The sequence below is a fragment of the Coenobita brevimanus genome, chromosome 61, assembly GCF_032717465.1.
Source record: "Coenobita brevimanus isolate Jiangsu-jjx chromosome 61, ASM3271746v2, whole genome shotgun sequence".
NCBI classification, from domain to species: domain Eukaryota; kingdom Metazoa; phylum Arthropoda; class Malacostraca; order Decapoda; family Coenobitidae; genus Coenobita; species Coenobita brevimanus.
In genome coordinates, this window is record NC_137014.1 from 31,528,926 (window position 1) to 31,550,111 (window position 21,186).

General features: G+C 43.2%; 3 protein-coding genes across 3 annotated transcripts in view; all 3 read left to right on the forward strand.

Annotated features, from left to right (window-relative positions):
- Positions 1 to 2,448: 2,448 nt before the first annotated feature.
- The window catches only part of LOC145403631 (uncharacterized), a 109,665-nt gene continuing 90,927 nt past the window's right edge, over positions 2,449 to 21,186 (forward strand). Inside the window, exons 1-4 of the mRNA XM_080275310.1 lie at positions 2,449 to 2,586; positions 10,826 to 11,006; positions 11,156 to 11,284; positions 19,714 to 19,898. Of these exons, the coding sequence (XP_080131436.1) occupies positions 2,452 to 2,586; positions 10,826 to 11,006; positions 11,156 to 11,284; positions 19,714 to 19,898 (630 nt within the window). The 5' untranslated portion in view covers positions 2,449 to 2,451. The remainder of the gene's footprint in view (positions 2,587 to 10,825; positions 11,007 to 11,155; positions 11,285 to 19,713; positions 19,899 to 21,186) is intronic.
- Positions 14,137 to 15,138, forward strand: LOC145403630 (uncharacterized). Its single transcript, XM_080275309.1, has one exon. It carries the CDS (start codon positions 14,170 to 14,172, stop codon positions 15,136 to 15,138), a length of 969 nt encoding a protein of 322 aa, XP_080131435.1. The 5' UTR covers positions 14,137 to 14,169.
- On the forward strand, positions 16,515 to 17,991 carry LOC145403558 (uncharacterized). Its single transcript, XM_080275236.1, has 2 exons — positions 16,515 to 16,547; positions 16,813 to 17,991. Exons 1-2 carry the CDS (start codon positions 16,515 to 16,517, stop codon positions 17,989 to 17,991), a joined length of 1,212 nt encoding a protein of 403 aa, XP_080131362.1.

Consider the following 21,186-nt stretch of genomic DNA (forward strand, 5'->3'; position numbering starts at 1 on the left):
GGGGAAGGAAGATGTATGGGTGTGGGGGAAGAATGATGGGGAAGGAAGGTATGTGGGAGTGAGTGGAAGGGAATTATGGGTCGGGAAGGACGATGTGTGGGTATGAGTTAAGAGGGCTGGGAATGGAAGATGCGAGGGTGTGGGTGAGAGGGAAGAGGTGTGGGGAAGAAAAAAGTGTGTGTGTGTGTGTGTGTGTGTGTGTGTGTGTGTGTGTGTGTGTGTGTGTGTGTGTGTGTGTGTGTCTTAATATAAAAGTTAAGCTGTGTATGTGTTTGTCTGTGCATAATGTTCTTTTCTTTCACGAGAACATTAATTGATTTTGATTTATCTCGTTCTGCATTAGGTCGCAGTAAGTCCAGGGAGTCAGAAAATATCAAACAAAATTTTGCCTGTTGCTCATGATGCGACGGTGTGAGATTGTTGAAAATTGCAACACACGGAAATATCAATGTATTTTTTTTTTTTTTCAAACTTTTTGTTCATATCTGCTCATTGTGGGCTCAGTAATGGCATGGAAACGAAGATTATGGTATTTGCAAACATTTTGTAATGGAGAGGGTATTAGTTAGTCCCGAAAATTGTTGTGGGCAAGCAGTAGTCTATATATATCTATATATATATATATATATATATATATATATATATATATATATATATATATATATATTTTATGCAAGAATGAAGGAACCAAAGGCCAGGAGCTCGCAAACCATTCCCTCCAAGAAAAAATATATATATACAAAAGAGAGCCAAATTCAAGATCCGTTCATTTCGAGATGCCTGGACACACTGCGTTTGAAGACTGGAGATCATAGGAAGTAGGAAACACAGACAGAGGGGGACAGTTTCAGAGCTGACCTGTTGCATAAATGAAAGACTGGAAGTAACGGCTAACTCTTACATTAGAGAGTTGGACAGAAAAGGGATGAGAGTTTGTTGCTAGGGCGGGTGCTACACACCCGTCGTAGAGGTGGAGGGATGCAAGCAGATAGTTCAGAGGAGCAGCGACCATTGAAGTTGCGAAAGAAAAGAGATAAAGATGCAACAGTGCGGCGAAGAGACAGAGGTTGAAGGGAGCCAGTAAAAGGAGGAGAGTTGAGACGAAAAAGCATTTGACTCCACACTATTGAGAAGAGTTGTATGTGGGAAGCCCCCCCCACACATGAGAGTTTTACTCCAAACAGGGGCAAAAAAAACCAGTGTATAAAGTCAACAACTGCGCAGGGGTAAAGAAGGAACGGAGTCGGCTCAGCACACCTAATCTCTTGGAAGCAGATTTTACAAGAGATGCAATATGATCTTTCCAAGATAATTCCCGAGTGAATGAAACCCCAAGCAAGCTCAAGGATGATGCATAATTGAGCTGGATATAATTAAACAATAGTGGGTACTCCTGTGGAAGATTGTGTCGGGATGATAGGTGTAACAACTGAGTTTTTGATGCATTAAAAACAACAAGATTATTTTTACCTCAGTCAGGGATACGTGCTAAGTCAGCCATTAGGTGTGCCATAGCCTCATCCCTTGTTTGTTGAAGTAGCTGTTGAGATGGACGTTGCGGGAACCGAATTGAAAGGTGAAGGATGGAATCATCAGCGTACGAGTGGATAGGGTTAGATGCACACCTTAAAGGATCATTGATGAATAAAAGGTAGAGAGTTGGTGATAGGACAGAGCCCTGAGGAATATATATATATATATATATATATATATATATATATATATATATATATATATATATATATATATATATATATATATCTCCCTCTCTCTCTCTCTCTCTCTCTCTCTCTCTCTCTCTATATATATATATATGGGTGTGTGTATGTATATATGTATGTATTGAGAGAGGGAGATGACACATCTAGCCATTCCATTTTGAAACTTTTCCCCTAAACTGAAGAAAATGGACTGCATATTGCAAGAATAAACTCAAATGTAGGTCACAGGATATAATGCGATTGCTCAGTACCCAGTTTGGCTAGGTATATACAGGTCATGCTTTTACATATAGTACTCCCAGTACTGACATTTGCCTTTCATTGTTTTCTGGATTCCATCTCTGGATGATGGTCTTGGTGATGATGGTGATGATGATGGAGATGAATCTCCGACTTTTGTTCTCCACTTTTTTGTTTCTCAATATTACTCCATTCCATCTGTAAGAAAGATGGGAACATAACGATAGTTGTTGTGGTAGTGATGATGATTCACTGTTTAATTAATTGCTAAGTTTCAATGTCCCCCATGTTGCAGACGAGGTATGGGGTGCAATAAATTTGCCAAGGATGATGAGATGAAGATAATGATGATGATATAGCTGACTGAGATGCTGATGCTCCTGCATATATTGCTGCTGCTGATGATGATCATTGACGGCATAATCAGTGCTAAATTTTTGTCGTCCACGTTACAGGTATTTAGTCTGAGGTGCAATACACTCTGCCAAGGATGAAGAAGTGGGGCCGCGGAGAGTACTGGGGTGTGAGTTCTGACTACGACCCTGACTGGCTCCTGACACCCACGCAGAAGAAACTGCGGGATGACCTGATAGAGTTGTGCAGGGTTAAGATAAGGCCTCACGCGGTAAGTGACTCGAGGGAGACAACCGTCTATCCATTTTTACTTGGTCTGTAATTCTTACTACACATTGATAACTTTAGCTTGGCTTGATGGAGCTGTGATGGGGAAAGGCAAGACCTCGCACAGTTTGGCTCTGGGACGCCGATGATATGTCCACTCTAACTTGGCCTAAAGTTGTCCCAGTACTCAGTGCACATTAAATTGGTTTTAAATTATCACTATATTTTATCCACTTCAACTTGGCCCAATATTTCCACTATATTCTGTCCACCTTAACTTGATCTAAACATGCCAGTACTCTCAATTCACTTTCAACCCCCCCCCCCTCTCTCATTTATTTTTCTATCACAGTTTCCCACTTTTATTCACCCTTTTTTCAGCAACACTCAAACTCTCACTTATACACACACTCATTTTCTCCCACTCACCCCTTTCCACTGACTCTCACCTTCTCGCTTACGTATTCACTCAATCTTTAATTTACTCATACTTTTCTCCACATTCACGGTCTCCCATTCCCACTTGATTATTCACTCTCAAGCATACTTTGTCTCACATTCGGTTAAACTAATTGTCCCTCACACTTACACTTGCTTATTTTCACATATACGTGTAAGTGTACTCACTCACAGTCAGTCACTCTCATGCTCTTTTACACATATTTAATTACATGCTAACGCACTCATTCAGGCCTCCTCTTTTCTGAATACTAGATGGAGCCTGTTAAAATATTGTGGCCTCCCGCGCATGCGAAATGCGAACCAGGTGGATTGCAGGCCGAGGTTGTCCTCCTGCAATCCTCCACGCCGTCCTCCTGCAATCCTCCACCCTCCTTCTGGGGGATAGGGAGGGAGTTGAGGGACATTTTTGTAACCAGCATAGTGGAGTTACCTGATCTAACCCGAGACCTGCTGCCTACCTTACATGATACAGCTGCAAGCACCTGTGTCCTACCTCATATGAGCGGGAATTACAATAAGGCATCACCAAGTTCCTGGAAGTAGCAACGTCATGGATATTTTACGGGTCCTTTGGGTGACTTATCACCCATATCCACCCCATAGCTTATTACTAGATGTTCAGTAACATCAGCCGCTATGAGCAGAAGTTACTCACTTCATAACAAGTTTACTGTGACATAATCATCCCCTAAAGGGCAGCCATAGTTCAGAGTTGTTTAGAATAACTTACGATCATCTACAAAGTCACCAGGAGATGGTGGAAGTGAAATATGGTGATAAAAAATGCAAAAGTAGTGTGCTATTCATGTACGGAAGAAAATCATGCTAACTGGCAAACCATCTGTCATAAGGGATGGGCGCTCACCACCCCATTTAGCCACAAATTTGTTAAGTAACACAAAAACTAAACGTGTCATTATGAGTGATCCATCTCGCTCGTCTTTTCCTCACCAACCTTCCCACCACCATGCCCTCAGGGAGTGCTTTAGGAGCTACCGTGTGCTCCAGAACCCCTAGACTGCTAATAAACAGAAGAACAAGCAGGGCTGAGAGAGAACAGACGGAGTGAGTGGCTGACAGATATACAGACTACATATGTAAATAAATGTATATACTGTATATCTGAATAAACTGATCTCTTTACCAAGTTAGGAAATAGAATCAGAATCCTTCATTCTTGTCTGGTAATGAGTATAATTTTCATTGCAAGTAAGCATAAATAGTTCAGTTAGGGAACTAGATAGTTATAAATTCTTCATTTATGTAATTAAGTAGCTAATTTTTAGTCTCAGGTAAGGACCACACCAAAGAATATGTAGTACAGATTTGTAGAAATACTTAAGTAATAAGACTTGAGAATAAATGTACAAACAAGCTGGTAGGTGATGATGGCCAGCTGTAAGCGGACCAAGGTTTATCAGCAACCGGAAATGAGTTTCAGCACTTGTAATTTCTATACGCAGGTACTCCAATGCAACATTCTACCCTGGCTTAATAATATTTGGAGCCTTAGGATTTCGTGCGAGCAAGGTTGTAATTTTGGTGCTTATCATATTTTCTGCACATGATGACCGTTGATCCCTGACCTCATTGATATAGGTCATGCCTGTGCAAAGCACACTTGTAGTATTCATGAACATCTATAAGCATGCTAAGTTTCATTCGATTCCATCCACTTACTGTGGAGCTAGGGAATTTGAAATTCACAGAATAACCCACCAGAAGTACAACTTCTAGGTGGAGCTGCCAATGACTGAAAGTGAGTTTTGACACTAAAAAATTTAATGTTATTTTGTTTGGAGGTTCTCCAATGCAACGTTCCACTCAAGAATCATAGCTCTGGCTTAATTATCTTCGGACCCTCATCACTTCGCGCAAGCATAGTTGCAATTTTACCCGTTTCCACTGTTTTCGCGTTTGATGACTTTTGACCCCTGACCTGGCTAATGTTGCACATACGAGTATAATAGAAAGTTGTAGTATTAGTCAATGGCTACAGGCATACAAACTTTCATTCAATTCCATGAAGTCGCTGGGGAACTAGGGCATTTTTGAAAATCGGTACTGGTTGTTAGAGATGCTGAGGCCAATCTTGGCATGATTACCACTTGAAAACTAGAAGAGAGAGAGGAAAAATGGAAGGAATACTTCCAGTAGAGAATAACCTCAAGATTACGCCTAAAGGTGTCAGAGCTTTCTGAGTCCATTAGTAATGCTTCTACAGCTCAAAACGTGAAACACACACACACACAAAACGGGTTTTCGGCTGTTGCTAGGCAACGAGTAGTTGCCTAGCAAAAAAAACCTTGCGGACACAACTAGGTCATATGCTGGTCAATGTGTCCAAGTTTGGTCAGAATCGGTTAATTCTGAAGGGTAGAAGTGCCTGCCACAATTAATCATGAAAGAATGAATATAAGAATACAAGAAAGAAAAAAAGAAAGCAAATGCGAGTAACAATGAGGGCAGCATGGAGCTGGCCAATAAGTTGAGTATTGTACATAGAGGAAAAATCCAATGATCCGTGACAAAGTTACGGACTGTCTCCCACCCTCGTCTGAGAAGAGTGTAGCCTGTGAGAATAGCTTTATGTAGATGGATAGCTAAATACGTTTACCAGACTAAGTAAAATGCAGTAGAAAGTAGCAATAATTAACAGAAGCCTTACTAGGTTTGGGGAAAAAAATTATCACTTAAGTGGCAGCACCAGATTCCCACTTGTCCCCTTCACTCAGACGAGTAATAGATGCAGGAATATATCGGATAGACTGGTGAATAATGTGGCTATGACGATTTCTGCCATTCGTGGGAGAGTGCCTAGGACAGTGATGTTGGATATCAAAAACTAATTTTTGGTAGCTAAGACAGTCATAACCCAAAATAGGCTCATTAACTTCAGCAGTTACCAAGGACCATGAAAGTTGTTAATGCAGTTCTAATTTAATGAAAGTTCCCGAATACCATGAGACAATTGGCGTTTCATTTGCAACAATTAGGTCGTTGGCAGGTTTTCAACTTTCCTGGTTGCACTTGCTTGGCGGAATGAGACTCGCAAACACTCCTGTATCCACTAACAGCCCCATAGTAGACAAACGATCAGTAACACGTAGGAGCATAGATTTCTCCGTTGCAAGGGTAACTGCTCCTAGGACCGCCTGTTTTTTCCATTTAACGACATTTGGCAAAGCTGTCGGCACTTGCTGACTCTACCTCCATAAGTGGTGTGGTACCAGTAGAGGCCTTTGGCTGAACACCGTGAAACTGGATTGTGTTGTCCGGTGATTTTTATGGCTCGCTCTAACTTGTCCAATTGTCCTACTGTAGTAATTTTTCCTAAACTTATTCATCCTTGTTAGCTTTTACACAAGAATCTATAGCTGATGCACCCACTAACTGGCTCGAAATAGGAATTTTTCCCACTCCTCCTTAACAACAGGTTGCACCACTCGCGCTAAAAGCCCCTACCCGTGCCGAAGTCGGTTGTCGAAAATGCTCTCCGCGACAGTTAGAAATGCCTTGATATCACTAGTAAGACTTCCCCCACGGGAGGTTTATGACAGAGTAATTGCCACAACAGTGACTCAGACAGTGGCGTACTGCAGTGTCAGTTGACGGACGTCATCTTCACCCATAACGACGTTGCAGTATAGCCTCCTAGTGTCAAACCTTGTATCTCACCTAGAAAAACAATCTGGCTATCTGTAAAGAGGAATTAATGATTACTTGTGATGCTCAAGTGCGTATTGGTAGATTTACTACAGCGTCTAGTGGTGGGTGGTGGCCAACATTATCTCACTTGTAGTGCTGCCTGCTTCTTCACCTTTATAATTCTATTTCTTCATGTGCCCTCCTTTTCCCCTACCTCTCCCTTTCCTTCTTGTCACTTTTCAGTCTTCTTCCTACCACAGGTAGGCTACACTGAGTGACAAATCTAATGGTTTTCTGTAACCCAGGAAATCATTTTCAACGCTAGGTGGTAACCGTATAACCTGATCACTGGGTGGAGTGGAACCTTCTGTGGTGCCCCTGTTAACTGGATGGAGAGATACAAATGTGGGCTCCTTTCTCCAGGCCTCGCCACAGCGCTGTCAACCGCAAGGGAACATCGATTCATTGCACAGAACGACCTGGCAGGGGTGGTTGCTTGCATGTGGTTGATGAGTCTGTTCGGCCAGACATATTAGGATTGATCAACAACAACAATTACTAAGTGTCTCGAACCTTCAAAGTCATGTTTGTCGGAAGTACCGAAACTAGTGCATGGCGTCGTTGTTGTGAGATCCGTGGTGAACAACATCGCCTCAGTGAGAGTTTACCAGGACTACTTCAATGGTGAATGGGGGTAGCTTAATTTTTGCAGCCACACTTTTTTGAGGAATAATTTCGGAGACAGCAATTTAGTGATTCTCAAGATAATCAAATAGGCAGGCTAAAAACACAAAATTATTTAAAAAACACACAAAATAAATTGAAAAACAAAAGTAAAGAAAACAAAGAAAATGTAGTTCTTTAAGATGACAGAAATGTTATCATAGAAACACAACAGTTTTGCGTATAATTCGTTCCAGTACATGTGGTGGCAGTCGTAACTCTTTCTGGTTGTTTTTATCCGGTATGGGTTTGACGGTCATCTCGGATCCCAGATTCGTTTGCCTGACCAGGGCTGGCGGTAGGGATCGTAGCTGGCGATGAAGCAATGCAGTATGTAGCAGAACTGTAGCATGGAATCATAAACGGTTGGGACCAGCAAACAGACAAATGAGGACCAGGTATTTCTGTATCGTCGTGTTGAATGAGAAGGTCCAGAGTAGGAGTGAGCTTGCTTTTCTCTAGCCTGTTGGTAAGTTTCTACTTGCTGGGTTCATGTTAGTCACCACCATGGTTCGTGGCTTCGGTTGCGTAGCCTGGCTGTGTTGCAACAGCCGTAGCGCCGCGCCAAGGGGCGAGACAGAGCTTTCAAGAGCAAAAATGTGAGAGGTGAAGGGGGGATTAAGGGGGTTTGTCGCGGTTGAGTTGTAAATGGCTTAGATCACGGTTATGTTAAGGATAACAGAACTCTACATACCATGGTATTTATCTGTGTATTTTTGGAGACTGAACGGATTTTGAATACGTCATAAATAAAAAGATTTGTTACAATACCCTCTTCATTTCAATTTAGTAATAATTTTTCGCTTAATGAAAGTAAAGGCTATGCAGATCTAAAGAATACATATTGAGGGTTTATTTTCAGTCATTCCCCTGATCATACTTCCGTGAAGTACAGTCGTGGCCATAAATAATTACCTATCCTCCTGTACCCCGTGTCCCAGGCTGGCTTCTTTATGCGCGGCAAGTCACACTGGAGTAAGAGGGGGTGAGTGGGAGGGGCCAGAGAGAGAAGGGAAAGTGGCTGGGGGGACGAGCGATGGTGATGGGGTGGAGTGAGGAAGGTGGGGGAGGGTAGGTAGGAGAGGAAGAATGAAATGTGAAGTTGCGGCCACATAATTTGTCTATTTTATTTCATTCAGGGTATCATATACAGGAGTTACTATTCGGTAGATAATGCTGCATCACACCTTGTATAGCAGCAACAGATAACAAGCATTAAATAGGTGGTGGTTCAGGTGCTGGCTTGTGAAATATATTGACGTGACAGATCAAATATTAGTGCAGAGCCAACGAGATTGTGTGGGTCCAGATTGTCAACGAGTGGAAACCAGAGAATTAAAGGACACGAGCCCGCCTCCTCCAGCACACCAAGGACGAGTGGGAGCTGTTCAGACGAAACAAGCAAACCATCAACAACATAGTTTCCCCGGTGCCGCGAAACCTGCATGAGGTTTTTAAGGCATGAGGCCACTGGACTGCTTACTAAGGCGTTCCTGGTTGCTTTGATTTTGGGCGTTTGGGTAGGATTTTGTTTCATTTTCCCTCTAACAGATTATGAGAGATACAGTTATCATATCCACCTATGAGCACAAACATCAAATTTATTTACCTTTTATGCACAATTACTTTAAATAGCTTTTTCATATAGACATATCATTAAATAATTATTTAATTGACATGATGGTGACTGTTTAGAGCAAGTGTATACTGCGAGGGTGATCATATTTACTGCGGACACAACCATGTCAAAGATTGCATATAATATTTAGATCCAAAAATTAAGTACATGTAAGGGTAGAGGACTTTTCTTACACAAACGTTACGGAAGTCATAGCCATCCAGATTCCATTCTGCGTTTGAAGTCAAAATACACGGATAAACACAAATATCTGGCTTCGCACTTTTGTTTGATCTGTCACGTCAGTATATTTTTCTCACGAGCCAGCCCTTGATATCACCACCTATCTAAAACTTGTTGTCTGACGCCGCTGTACAAGGTTTAATGCAGTTTATCTACAGAATAGTAACTCCTTTATATGATGTCCTGAATGAAAGAAACAAGACAAATTATGTGGTCACAATATCGGATTTCATTCTTCCTCCCCTACCTATCCTCCCTCCCCTCCCTCAATCCTCCCTAGCACTATCGCCCGTCTCCCACCCACCTTCCCTTCTCTCTCTGACCCCTCCCTCTCAGCCCCTCTTACTCCAGTGTGACTTGCCGAGCATAAACGAGCCAGTCTCAGGTATGGGGTACAGGATGAGGTGATTATTTATGGCCACGACTGTACCTCCTCACAAGCATCATGTCTTCCAAAGTAATCTTTTTCCACTGCACTCTTGCATGCAGGGTCCATTTCGTCTTCAGAATCGGAGGAAATCACAAGAGGAAGCAGCTGTGGCGAAGGCAGGATTTGTTATGGTTCTTCGATACTGCTTATATAATGGTTATATATATCCAAAGTATTTCGGAAATATACATTTATGATTGTATGTTGCAGAGATGTATTCAGGTAACTTGTCAATATTGTTGTCAATAATGCACAAATATGCATAACTGCTAAGGTATTATTGGAGTTATTGTATTCTAAAACAAGGATATCTAGAGTTAAAGCTAATTCGCGCTCCAAGTATTTGGTGTTATTACTGCTACGCCCACTACCCCAGGACCGCTCCGTGGCACTAAGGCCTGGTGCAACGCAGCCCTGGTGTGGTTGTGGCGGCAAACTGCTACTCTGCGAACAAGGCCGCAAACTCTGCGGGTGTATTATACTGTACACATTGTTACTACTCTAGTCCACACGATTTTTTTACACTCCGTTTAACTTTATGATAGCTATAACACAAAAAAATTGCGCAATCACACACACACACACACACACACACACACACACACACACACACACACACACACACACACACACACACACACACACACACACACACACACACACACACACACACACACACACACACACACACACACACACACACACACACACACACACACACACACACACACACACACACACACACACACACACACACACACACACACACACACACACACACACACACACACACACACACACACACACACACACACACACACACACACACACACACACACACACACACACACACACACACACACACACACACACACACACACACACACACACACACACACACACACACACACACACACACACACACACACACACACACACACACACACACACACACACACACACACACACACACACACACACACACACACACACACACACACACACACACACACACACACACACACACACACACACACACACACACACACACACACACACACACACACACACTTCTTTAACTGTCTCACCACCAACTTCCTACTAAATTTTCCCCAACAGATCCACTGCGATCGAGAGTATGTGTTCCCTCGCGAGAGTCTGAACGCCATGGCTGACTTGAAGCTGCTGAGTCTGATAGTGCCGAAGGAGCTGGGTGGGCTCGGGGAGAACCATGTCTGCTGTGCCATGGTTGTGGAGACTTTGGCACGCTATGGTTGCCCCTCTACCGCCATGGTTTATAGTAAGTTGGGCTTTTTTTTTTATTTTTTTATAGTGCGAGGCTCATCAGAACACCAGTAATATTTACAATTAATGATGATGATGATGATGATGATGATAGTGATGATGATAGAGGACCTGTGTCATTCGTCTAATTACCACTTAATTCAGCAATGCACATTGGGGCTGTTTCAACCCTTCTGCTGCGCCACCACAACAACCCTCGCATCAAGGACCTCCTCTCTCGCCTCGACAAGGACAAGCTGGTCGGCACCTTGTCCTACTCCGACCCGGCCACAGGTGATCCTTATGGTGTGGGAGTCTCATGTACATTAAGTGCCTCTACAAAATGGGAGAGGAACTTCAGCATTTTATTTTTGGGCTAATTTTGAGTAACAAAGGCATTATCAACACGGGTTTAGTTCTCAGCCGATATGAAGCTTGTGTTGTGGTCAACACTTGGTTAGTCAACCACACACACACACACACACACACACACACACACACACACACACACACACACACACACACACATCAACACGGGTTTAGTTCTCAGCCGATATGAAGCTTGTGTTGTGGTCAACACTTGGTTAGTCAACCACACACACACACACACACACACACACACACACACACACACACACACACACACACACACACACACACACACACACACACACACACACACACACACACAATCTATCTATCTATCTATATACCCAGGCTGCTTCCCCCAGGGAAAGGTAGGTAGCCGAGACAGGACGACACACTCCCCATTTACTCATCCATTCAAACATTCGTTCGCATCTTAGCCCCAAAGGAAAGAACGGACAGATCCTCACCGCACCACACTGCACAAGGGTGAACTGCACAATGCAGTCAGTGACATTTGCAGCAGGGCCCGACACCAGAGCTGGTTTACCCCTGCCATATCATAACAGACCCATCCTCTTACCCGCACCTGACCTGACTAGCTGATCAGATCAAATGCAGGAGAATATCCCCTCAGGGCTGCATCATCACTTATTCATTCACAATTTCTCTCCATTTATTTCTGTCACGCACAACCACTCTTCCTTGCTCAACAAACATCCCTCTCGCATCCAGCGCTCTCTTCACACTGTCCATCCATCTTATTCGTGGTCTTCCTCTCAGCCTTACACCTCTCACATCAGATCTAGTTTTCTTTTTCACCAATCGTTCATTATCCATTCTCTCCATATGCCCAAACCATCGCAACACCCTCTGCTCAATTCTACCAGCCATCTCCCGAACAACTCCAGTTCTCCTTCGCACTTCATCATTTCGCACTCGGTCCTTATGCGTTACTCCACACATACTCCTCAGACACCTCATCTCCATTACATTCAAACTTTTCCTCTCTGCTACACCCATATTCCATGTTTCAGCCCCATATAAAGCAGTCGGTACCACAACACCCTCATACAGCCTTCTCTTTACATCCATTCTAAGCGAACGACATCTAAACACTTTTTTCATTCCTCCCAGCACCTTTCCTACTTCATTTATTCTAAACTTCAATTCTGCATGTATTCTTCCATCCACAGCAACATGTGACCCTAGATATTTAAAACACTCTACCTCCTCAAGCAACTCGCCATTCAAAACTATATTCATCCCCCTACCATCAACCAACCTCGTACATTTCATTACTTTACTCTTATTCTCATGGGGGAGGCGGTGGCTGAATCGGTAGAGAGGCGGCCTGCAGTCCTAATGGACCCAGGATCGAATCCCGGCTGGGGCAGGGAACAGTTTAAGGATTTGAACTTCCTAAAAGGCAGACTTTCCTGATCTACCAGATGACCCGCCGACATGTCGTAAAAATACCCCCGCTAATACCAACACACCAGTCCTGTATGAGACAGCCCTAGCATGTATTCAATATGGACGGTGGGTGTTAGCGCCGAAGTGGTGACATGTGGAGGTGTAGGAGGACTACTGGGCCTTGGGATAGGTGACTGCCCCCAAGAAATAGGCCCTGAGCCTTTGCCCACAGGCGGACACGTAAAAAAAAAAAAAAAAAAAAATACTTTCAATTTCCTCCTTTCACACACCCTTCCAAACTCCACTACCAACTATCTCAATCTCTCCTCCGAATCAGCCACCAGTGCAGTATCATCTGCAAACAGCAGCTGCTTCAGATTCCACTCTCCACCATCAACATTCACTAGACTCAGACCTCCACCTAAAACTCTTGCATTCACCTCCCTTACAACACCATCCACGTAAATATTAAACAACCAAGGCAACATCACACATCCCTGTCGCAGCCCCACTCTCACGGGAAACCAATCACTCACAGCATTTCCCACTCTTACACACGCTTTACTATTTACATAAAAACTTTTCACCCCTTTTAGTACACTACCATCAAGTCCATACAATCTTAAAACAGTCCACAAAGCCTCCCTATCAGTTCTATCATACGCTTTCTCTAAATCCATGAATGCCCAAAACACATCCTTGCCTTTCGCCATATATTTTTCACACACTAGTCTCACAGCAAACACCTGATCCATGCAACCCTTCCCTTTCCTAAAGCCACACTGCTCATCACCAATCACTCCCTCTGTACCCTCTCTAATTTTATTTCAGCAAATCACTCCGCTAGAGGTCGCTTTCCCATGAGATACACCGCGCTGCCTCACACCACCAGTTGCTGGGTTGTTTTCACACCGACCACACGCATACTCCGACTTGGGAATCAAGATTTGGCTGCCTTCTTCCCATTATCCATTTAGGAGCGGAAAGGCTTTGCCTCAGCCTGTTATCCGTTTAGGAGCAGGTTGCTTCGTCACCCGTGATCCGTGTAGGAGCGGGTAAGTGCCCATTTTGGTGCACTTGGGAGAGTTAACGATTCTCAGACCGTGCCGGCTGTACCACCATTGCCAGCCTGCCGCCGCCATGTCTGATGTCCCGGAAGGATCTCTCGGCAAACAGTTATCAGGCACAGAGGACAAGTCCAGGCATGGGAGCAAGGGTTCATCGCATATAAGGATTTGTCCAGATCCACGAACCGCTCTTCCCAACGGGAATGTTCTAGACGGGTACATAAGCATACCCGGGGTCATGGCTCAGATAGTGAAGGTGAGTGTGATCCTCCACCCACTCATCCTTTAACCTCTACTTCAAGGGATGAGGTTAATTCCCCACCCTGGGCCATGGTGATGGAAGCTTTGGCTGAGTTACGGAGTGATGTGAAGAAATTGAAGGAGGAGAGAAACTTGGCTACAGGTGACTTTGGGGAGAATGCTAACAGCCAACCCACAGAGGTGATTGATTCCAGTTTTCAATCGGTTCAGCGTCATGATTCTAGTGGCGACAGTGACATTCAGAGTGAAGTGTTCACTGGTAGTGTCCTCCTGCAGTGCGCCAAGACTTACGGTCCTGTGGAAGATGTATCTGTTGAGGTTGACAAGCATGTTGCCGACATGGTGAATCATGTGTTTGATTACGGCATGCGGGAGGAGGAGTACAAAGAAATTTTGGTTGATGACATTACCAAGAGACCGAGCAACTGTCATGCTCTAGCCCCGGTTGAATGTAACACACAAGTTTTGGATGCGCTGAAAACCGATGCCAAAAAGTCTGATTTTCGTATGAAAGAAGTTAGTAAGGACATTATAAAAGCTGCCATAATAATCACCAAGTCACTCACGGTGTTGGATAAAGTCGCCCAAGAAGGACAACCAGATGTGGCCCATGAAGTCGGCATGCTTAATGGTGCGCTAGCATTACTGGGAAATGCTAACCACAAGAACAACTTGACGCGCCGGTTCATCATTAAGCGCGAGATCAATCAGAAATATGCTCACTTATGCTCAGATAAGGTGCCAATGACTAGGCTCTTGTTCGGTGATGATGTTTCTCAATCTGCCAAGCACATAGAGGAGTCGGAGAAATTGAAAAACAAGATCACACCGAAGAAACCGTTTCAAACATGGAAATTCGGTGCAGGAAAAGTCAGAGGCTCCTCTGGAAAAACCAACTACAGAGGATTTTCGTCCAGGTTCCACCCCTATGGACAGCGGACATATGGACACAGGAGTGACCACCGGCAATCCTTCTCACGGCAGGGTTCGGAGGCAAAAAACTCCAGAGGGCGGGGACAAAGCAATCCCCGGCAATAACTGAGGTGAGTCATAAATTTGAAGCTGGCAGGCTTCAATATTTTGTGCATGAGTGGCATAAAATAACCAATGACCCTCATATTTTGGATATTGTTGCACATTGCCATCTTGACATTAATGTTGATGATATCAGTCACTTATTTTCTGAAGGAACTGAATATGTTTTTTGTGAGGAGGAAAAGATCATTATTTGTCAGGAAATTGAAAAGATGTTAGATCTTAAAGTTATCAAGGAAACACACAGACAAGAAGAACAAATTATATCCCCAGTTTTTCTGCGGGAAAAAGGATGGAGGTTTTAGAATGATCCTTAACCTGGAAAAACTAAACAAGCACATTAATTATAAACATTTTAAAATGGAAAACTTCGAACAGGCAATTCGGCTTATTAACAAAGGTGATTACATGGCCTCAGTAGATCTTAGGCATGCATACTATTCTGTCAGTATAGCTGAAGAGCAACAAAAATTTCTTTGCTTTAAATGGCAAGGGAAAATCTATCAGTTCACCTGTCTTCCTAATGGGGTTGCAGAAGGGCCACGTCTATTCACCAAACTAATGAAACCCATTTTTGCTACACTGAGAGAGATGGGACATACCATCACCAGTTTCATTGACGACACACTTATATCACACAGCCCATTGGAAGGATGCTATGAGAGCATACATTCAACAGTAGAGATTCTAAGGAAAATGGGATTTTGTATTAATGCTGACAAATCTGTCCTAGTACCTACAAAACGTTTGGAATATTTGGGGAACGTCATTGATTCAGAGACATTGACAGTTACATTACCTGAACGGAGGAAAGAGAAAATAGTTCAAAGCTGCAAACAATTATATCATAGTAATAGAGACAAAATCAGGAATGTGGCCAGAGTAATTGGGCTTTTGGTCGCTGCAATTCCAGCAGTAGAAATGGGGAAACTGCATTATAGAAAGTTGGAAACTGCTAAAATTTTAGCACTGGAGAAAGAAAAAGGTAACTTTGACAAATGGATGGCTATCACATATGACATGAAAACTGATCTGATTTGGTGGATAAATTTCATTGCAGTGCAAGACAGAAAAATTTTTAGGACGGGTACGGAAATAGACCTGTACACTGATGCATCAAATTTAGGTTGGGGTGGTTACCTAAATCATCAACAAATTAATGGAAGATGGTCAATAAAAGAAAAAGAATTGCACATCAATTCTAAAGAACTCAAAGCCATCTTACTGGCAGTGAAATCATTTGCACATCAGATCAGAGGGAAACACATTAAGGCATTTTGTGATAACTCGACAGCGGTAAACTGTCAATGAAATGGGTGGCACAAAATCCGCAACATGTAATGACATCTGCCTCGAAATTTGGGAATGGTGTGCAGAAAATGATGCCTGGATTACATGCTCTCATATACCAGGTAAAGTTAATCTTATGGCAGATGCCGCATCTCAAAAGTTTAATGACAGACATGAATGGAAATTGAACGAGGACATTTTTAGGGAACTTTGCGAAATCTTTGGAGTCCCAAGCATTGATCTATTTGCATCCAGACTAAATAAACAGGTACCTCGTTTTTGTTCTTGGAAACCCGACCCAGAAGCCGAACACTTTGATGCCTTCTCAATAAGTTGGTCACAGTTTGACCTAATCTACATTTTTCCCCCTTTTGCTCTGATTGCCAGGTGCCTTCAGAAAATGCGAGCAGAGATGGCAAGGGGATGGTTGATTGTGCCACTGTGGACGTCCCAACCATGGATGGGGACCCTACTCAGAATGCTCATCAAAGAACCACGGCTAATAATGAGAAGGAAGAATGTATTGCAACAGCCGTCAGCAGCAGAGGAACACCCCATCATGAAACACACCAGGTTAATGGCATGTCTATTGTCCGGCAACAACTGCGAGAACGAGGCGTATCTGCAGCGGGTACGGACATTATCATGGCCTCCTGGAGACCAGGAACTGTGAAACAGTATCGACCACATGTCAATAAGTGGATCCAATTTTGTGATAGACGGCATATCAATCCCCTTAATCCCGCTGTAACGGATATTGTAAATTTCCTGTCCGACACTTTCCACCGAGGTGTGGGCTATGACTCTGTAAACACGGCGAGGGGAACTCTCTCCTCACTAGGGATAGTTGTGGACGGTTGCAGAGCAGGCAACCACCCTCTTGTCAACAGGCTCCTGAGAGGGGTATTCAACTTGAGACCGTCAAAACCCAGGTATGCAGAGACCTGGGACGTCCAGCTGGTGCTCCAGAAACTGAGAACTATGGAACCTTTATGCAATCTTCCTCTAAAAGAACTAACACTAAAATTAGTGATGCTAATGGCACTCACTCAAGCAGCCAGGGTGCAAACATTACATTTGTTAATGCTAAAAAACATTAGAATTGGCAAGGATTCTGTTTGTGTTTGGTTAGGGGGCAACATTAAACAATGTAGGCCAAAATTCAATGTGCAGTTTGTGGAGTTTAAAGCTTACGCTAAAGATAGAAGACTATGTGTTTATGAAACATTGAAAATGTACATTGAACAGACTGAACGCTTAAGAAATGATGTGGATCAAGAGAACGGGAACTTATTCATTAGTGTTATAAAGCCACACAAAAATGTAACAAAAGACACTATTGCGAGATGGATTAGGATAATGCTTAATATGTCAGGAGTGGACACAGGAAAGTACTCAGCTGGCAGTGTTCGGTCAGCTGTAGCTTCAAAGGCCAAGACCATGGCTGTGCCGATAACATACATTATGGCAAAGGCTGGGTGGTCAAGGGAGACCACCTTTGCCAAGCATTATGACAAGGAGATAGTTCAGGAGCTTGACACATTCCAAGAAGCTGTACTAGAATAGGGAGTAGGTATTTATTGTGATAAGAAAGTCATCATTCTTTTGACAAGCTACTAAAATTTGTAAATTTATAATACAGCGGGTTTTGGGTCATGGTTGTTTTATTTCACCAAGTCCACACTTATATAACTTCAAAACGTCAAAGTACGACACCCACATGGCTTCAAAACCTCATGGGAAAGCGACCTCTAGCGGAGTGATTTGCTGAAATAAAATTGAAGAAGTACATGAGACTTACCGCAGGTCAGTTGAAATGTGCTTCGAATTTTATGAAGCAAATCACCTCTGCTAGAAGGGAGCTTTCACATGCCCTCCACTCCCTCCCTAAGCTATGCAGCGTCACATGGATAAAACAGTGTAAACGGTAGGAAATGATACACTACTTGTCATGTGGGTAATCGTACACTTTAAAGTCTGGTGGTGTGAGGCAGCGCGGTGTATCTCATGTGAAAGCTCCCTTCTAGCAGAGGTGATTTGCTTCATAAAATTCGAAGCACATTTCAACTGACCTGCGGTAAGTCTCATGTACTTCTTCAATTCTCATAATTAACACTCTACCATAAACCTTACTTATAACACTCAACAGACTTATACCCCTAAAGCTAGTACATTCATACTTATCACCCCTGCCTTTATACAGCAGGACCATGCAAGCACTTGCCTAGTCAATTGGCACCATACCTTTCACAAAGCACACATTCAACAATCTTACTAACCAGTCAACAATAGTCACTCCACCACCCTTCAGGCATTCCACAGCACACCCATCCATACCTGCAGCTTTCCCTGTTTTCATCTCCTTTACTGCCTTCTCCACTTCCTCCTTCGTGATCAAAGAATCATTCAACTCTCCCAACACATTTATTCCTTGCACCCTTCCATCCGCAACAATCTCAGCCACCCTTTCCTCCTCTACATTTAACAATCTTTCAAAATACTCTGCCCATATCTTCCTTACTGCATCCATCTCAGTTAACATCCTTCCATCCTCTGCTTTTACTCGTTCTTCTTTCCCAGACTCTCCCTTTCGCACCCTTTTCACCTCCTTCCAAAACATTTTCTTACTCTGTTGACAATTCTCTGTCAGCCACCTACCCCACCTCTCATCTGCTGCCACTTTAGCATCACGCACAGCCCTTCTCGCCCTATTCCTCTTTTCCTTATACCTTTCATATGACATCTCATCCTTCCTTTGCAGCCACACTTCATATGCACGTCTCTTCTCAGCCACAGCCATACTTACTTCCTCGCACCACCAATTACTTCCTTTTCTTACACCACCACCCACACGTCTCGCACCAAACACCTTTTCTGCATGCCCCACCACAGCACTCTTAAACAACTGCCATTCCTCCTCCACACTGCCATTTTCCTAATCTTTCACTGCGTTCCACTCATCTTTCAATTTCTCCTGATACTCTATATTTTTCTCTATTTTATCCAACTCACTCACTTTCAAAACCTCCCTGCCACACCTAACCCTCCTAGCTCTCACCCATCTCTTACCTACTTTTAACTTTCCCTCCACTAGGAAGTGGTCAGACATACCTTCACCCTCCCCTCTCAGAACTCTCACATTCAACAATCTCCCTATTACATTCCTTGACACAATCATATAGTCCATCAAAGCTCTATCAACAACCCTTCCACCCTCCTGTCTCACCCACACCCACACAAAACCTTACACAATGTGTGTAACCATAAGTCCTCTGCAACTTTTCCCAGGTGGTCATTTTTGGTTCCCGTTGTCGTCCAAGGTGAAGCAACTTGATGACAACACGATCAAGCTGCTGAAATACGGTTCGTGGGCTACCAGCGCAGGTCACGCCGACTTTTATACCATACAGACGATCAGCCCTGGACACAAACCTGGGGACTACTCGGATCTCTCTTGCTTCTTGGTGTTTAAGGTAAGAGTTGCAGCTTGCCAGTGCTATACTCTGTCCGTTTTAGCTGTCCACGCATAGCCAAGGGGAGACCATAAACATATTGCCTGTATGTCAGTCTGTCCTCCGCCATCAGGCTGTCTTACTTTCAGCTCACCACACCTCCCTACCCAGTCGCTCCACCTCATCCCCTATCTCACCCTTCCCCTTTTCCCTTCCACCTCACTCACAATGAAAGTATTTGATTCTCCATTCTCTCCACACGGCCACGCCTCTTAAACGTGGCCGAAAATGGCCATCTCCACCTTGATGACTGAACTGTAACAAGAGGATAACACTAGAATACACTATAATTTGTATACTTCTGCTTGGTCTAAAATTTTCAGCTCTCAAGGCTGAATGCTGAGATGCAGTAAAACATTATCGGCAGAATAAAATGTCTGTCATAAAAAATTATGGTAAAGATGGCTAACCGTAATATTATCCTATTCTGCAGTTGGGCTACGGGCAAGAAAACGAAAATCCTCGCCAGTTAAAGTGAACGTACAATAACTTGCAGTCCGACTTGTGACATGTCTTTGCTTAATTCCATCTAGTGTTTGATTTTCAGCTGTAAATGCAATTTATTGGGACATTTAGTATACCCTCTCAGTTCGGAAACGTGTTATTTTGCTTTTTTCTTATCACCTCCAAAATGATCAAAGATCTGTTGTAATTGAGGGGCTAATTAAGGCTGCATCAAACATCTCCAATTAGGAAAAAAAAAAAAAAAGAAAATCGCCTTGAGTGAGAAATAGTAAATAGCTGGACTGAAGGAAGTAGAAGAATCCTTGTCTTAATAAGTGGAATTTACACATTTTATATGTCCTCCCCACAAATTTTACAAATGATCTTCATGAACTGCACTTTCCTCCTCCTCTTAGCTTTCAGGCAATAGCGAAAGACTCCCACTTGTAAATATTATTTACTCTTAGCCCATATACCGTAATCAAGAAAAAAATGTACTCTATTGTATATCTATCTGGCCGCTTTCACTCAGCGACTTACAGCAGTTTTATGAAAATATTTGAGGGACATTTGATTACCAGCCGCGATAGCGAAGCTGGTATTGTTTTCAATTTCTGTGTGTGTGTATGTGTCTGTTAGCAAGATAGCTTCGCAATGGCTACAAAAATTTTACAAGTTTGTAGTAGGGATGAAAATCTACGAGTTCGAGATTGGTGAAGGTATGTCAAGGTCTGTGTGCCTGTTACCACGATAACTTCGCAACTGCTGCAGGTATCATTACAAAATTTTGCAGGTTTGTAATAGG

Coding starts and splice junctions, on each gene's coding strand:
- LOC145403558 (XM_080275236.1), top strand. CDS start 16,515: ATGATGCCTGGATTACATGCTCTCATATACCAG. Junction 16,548..16,812: donor TACATGCTCTCATATACCAG/GTAAAGTTAATC, acceptor TCTGATTGCCAG/GTGCCTTCAGAAAATGCGAG.
- LOC145403630 (XM_080275309.1), top strand. CDS start 14,170: ATGGTGATGGAAGCTTTGGCTGAGTTACGGAGTGATGTGAAGAAATTG.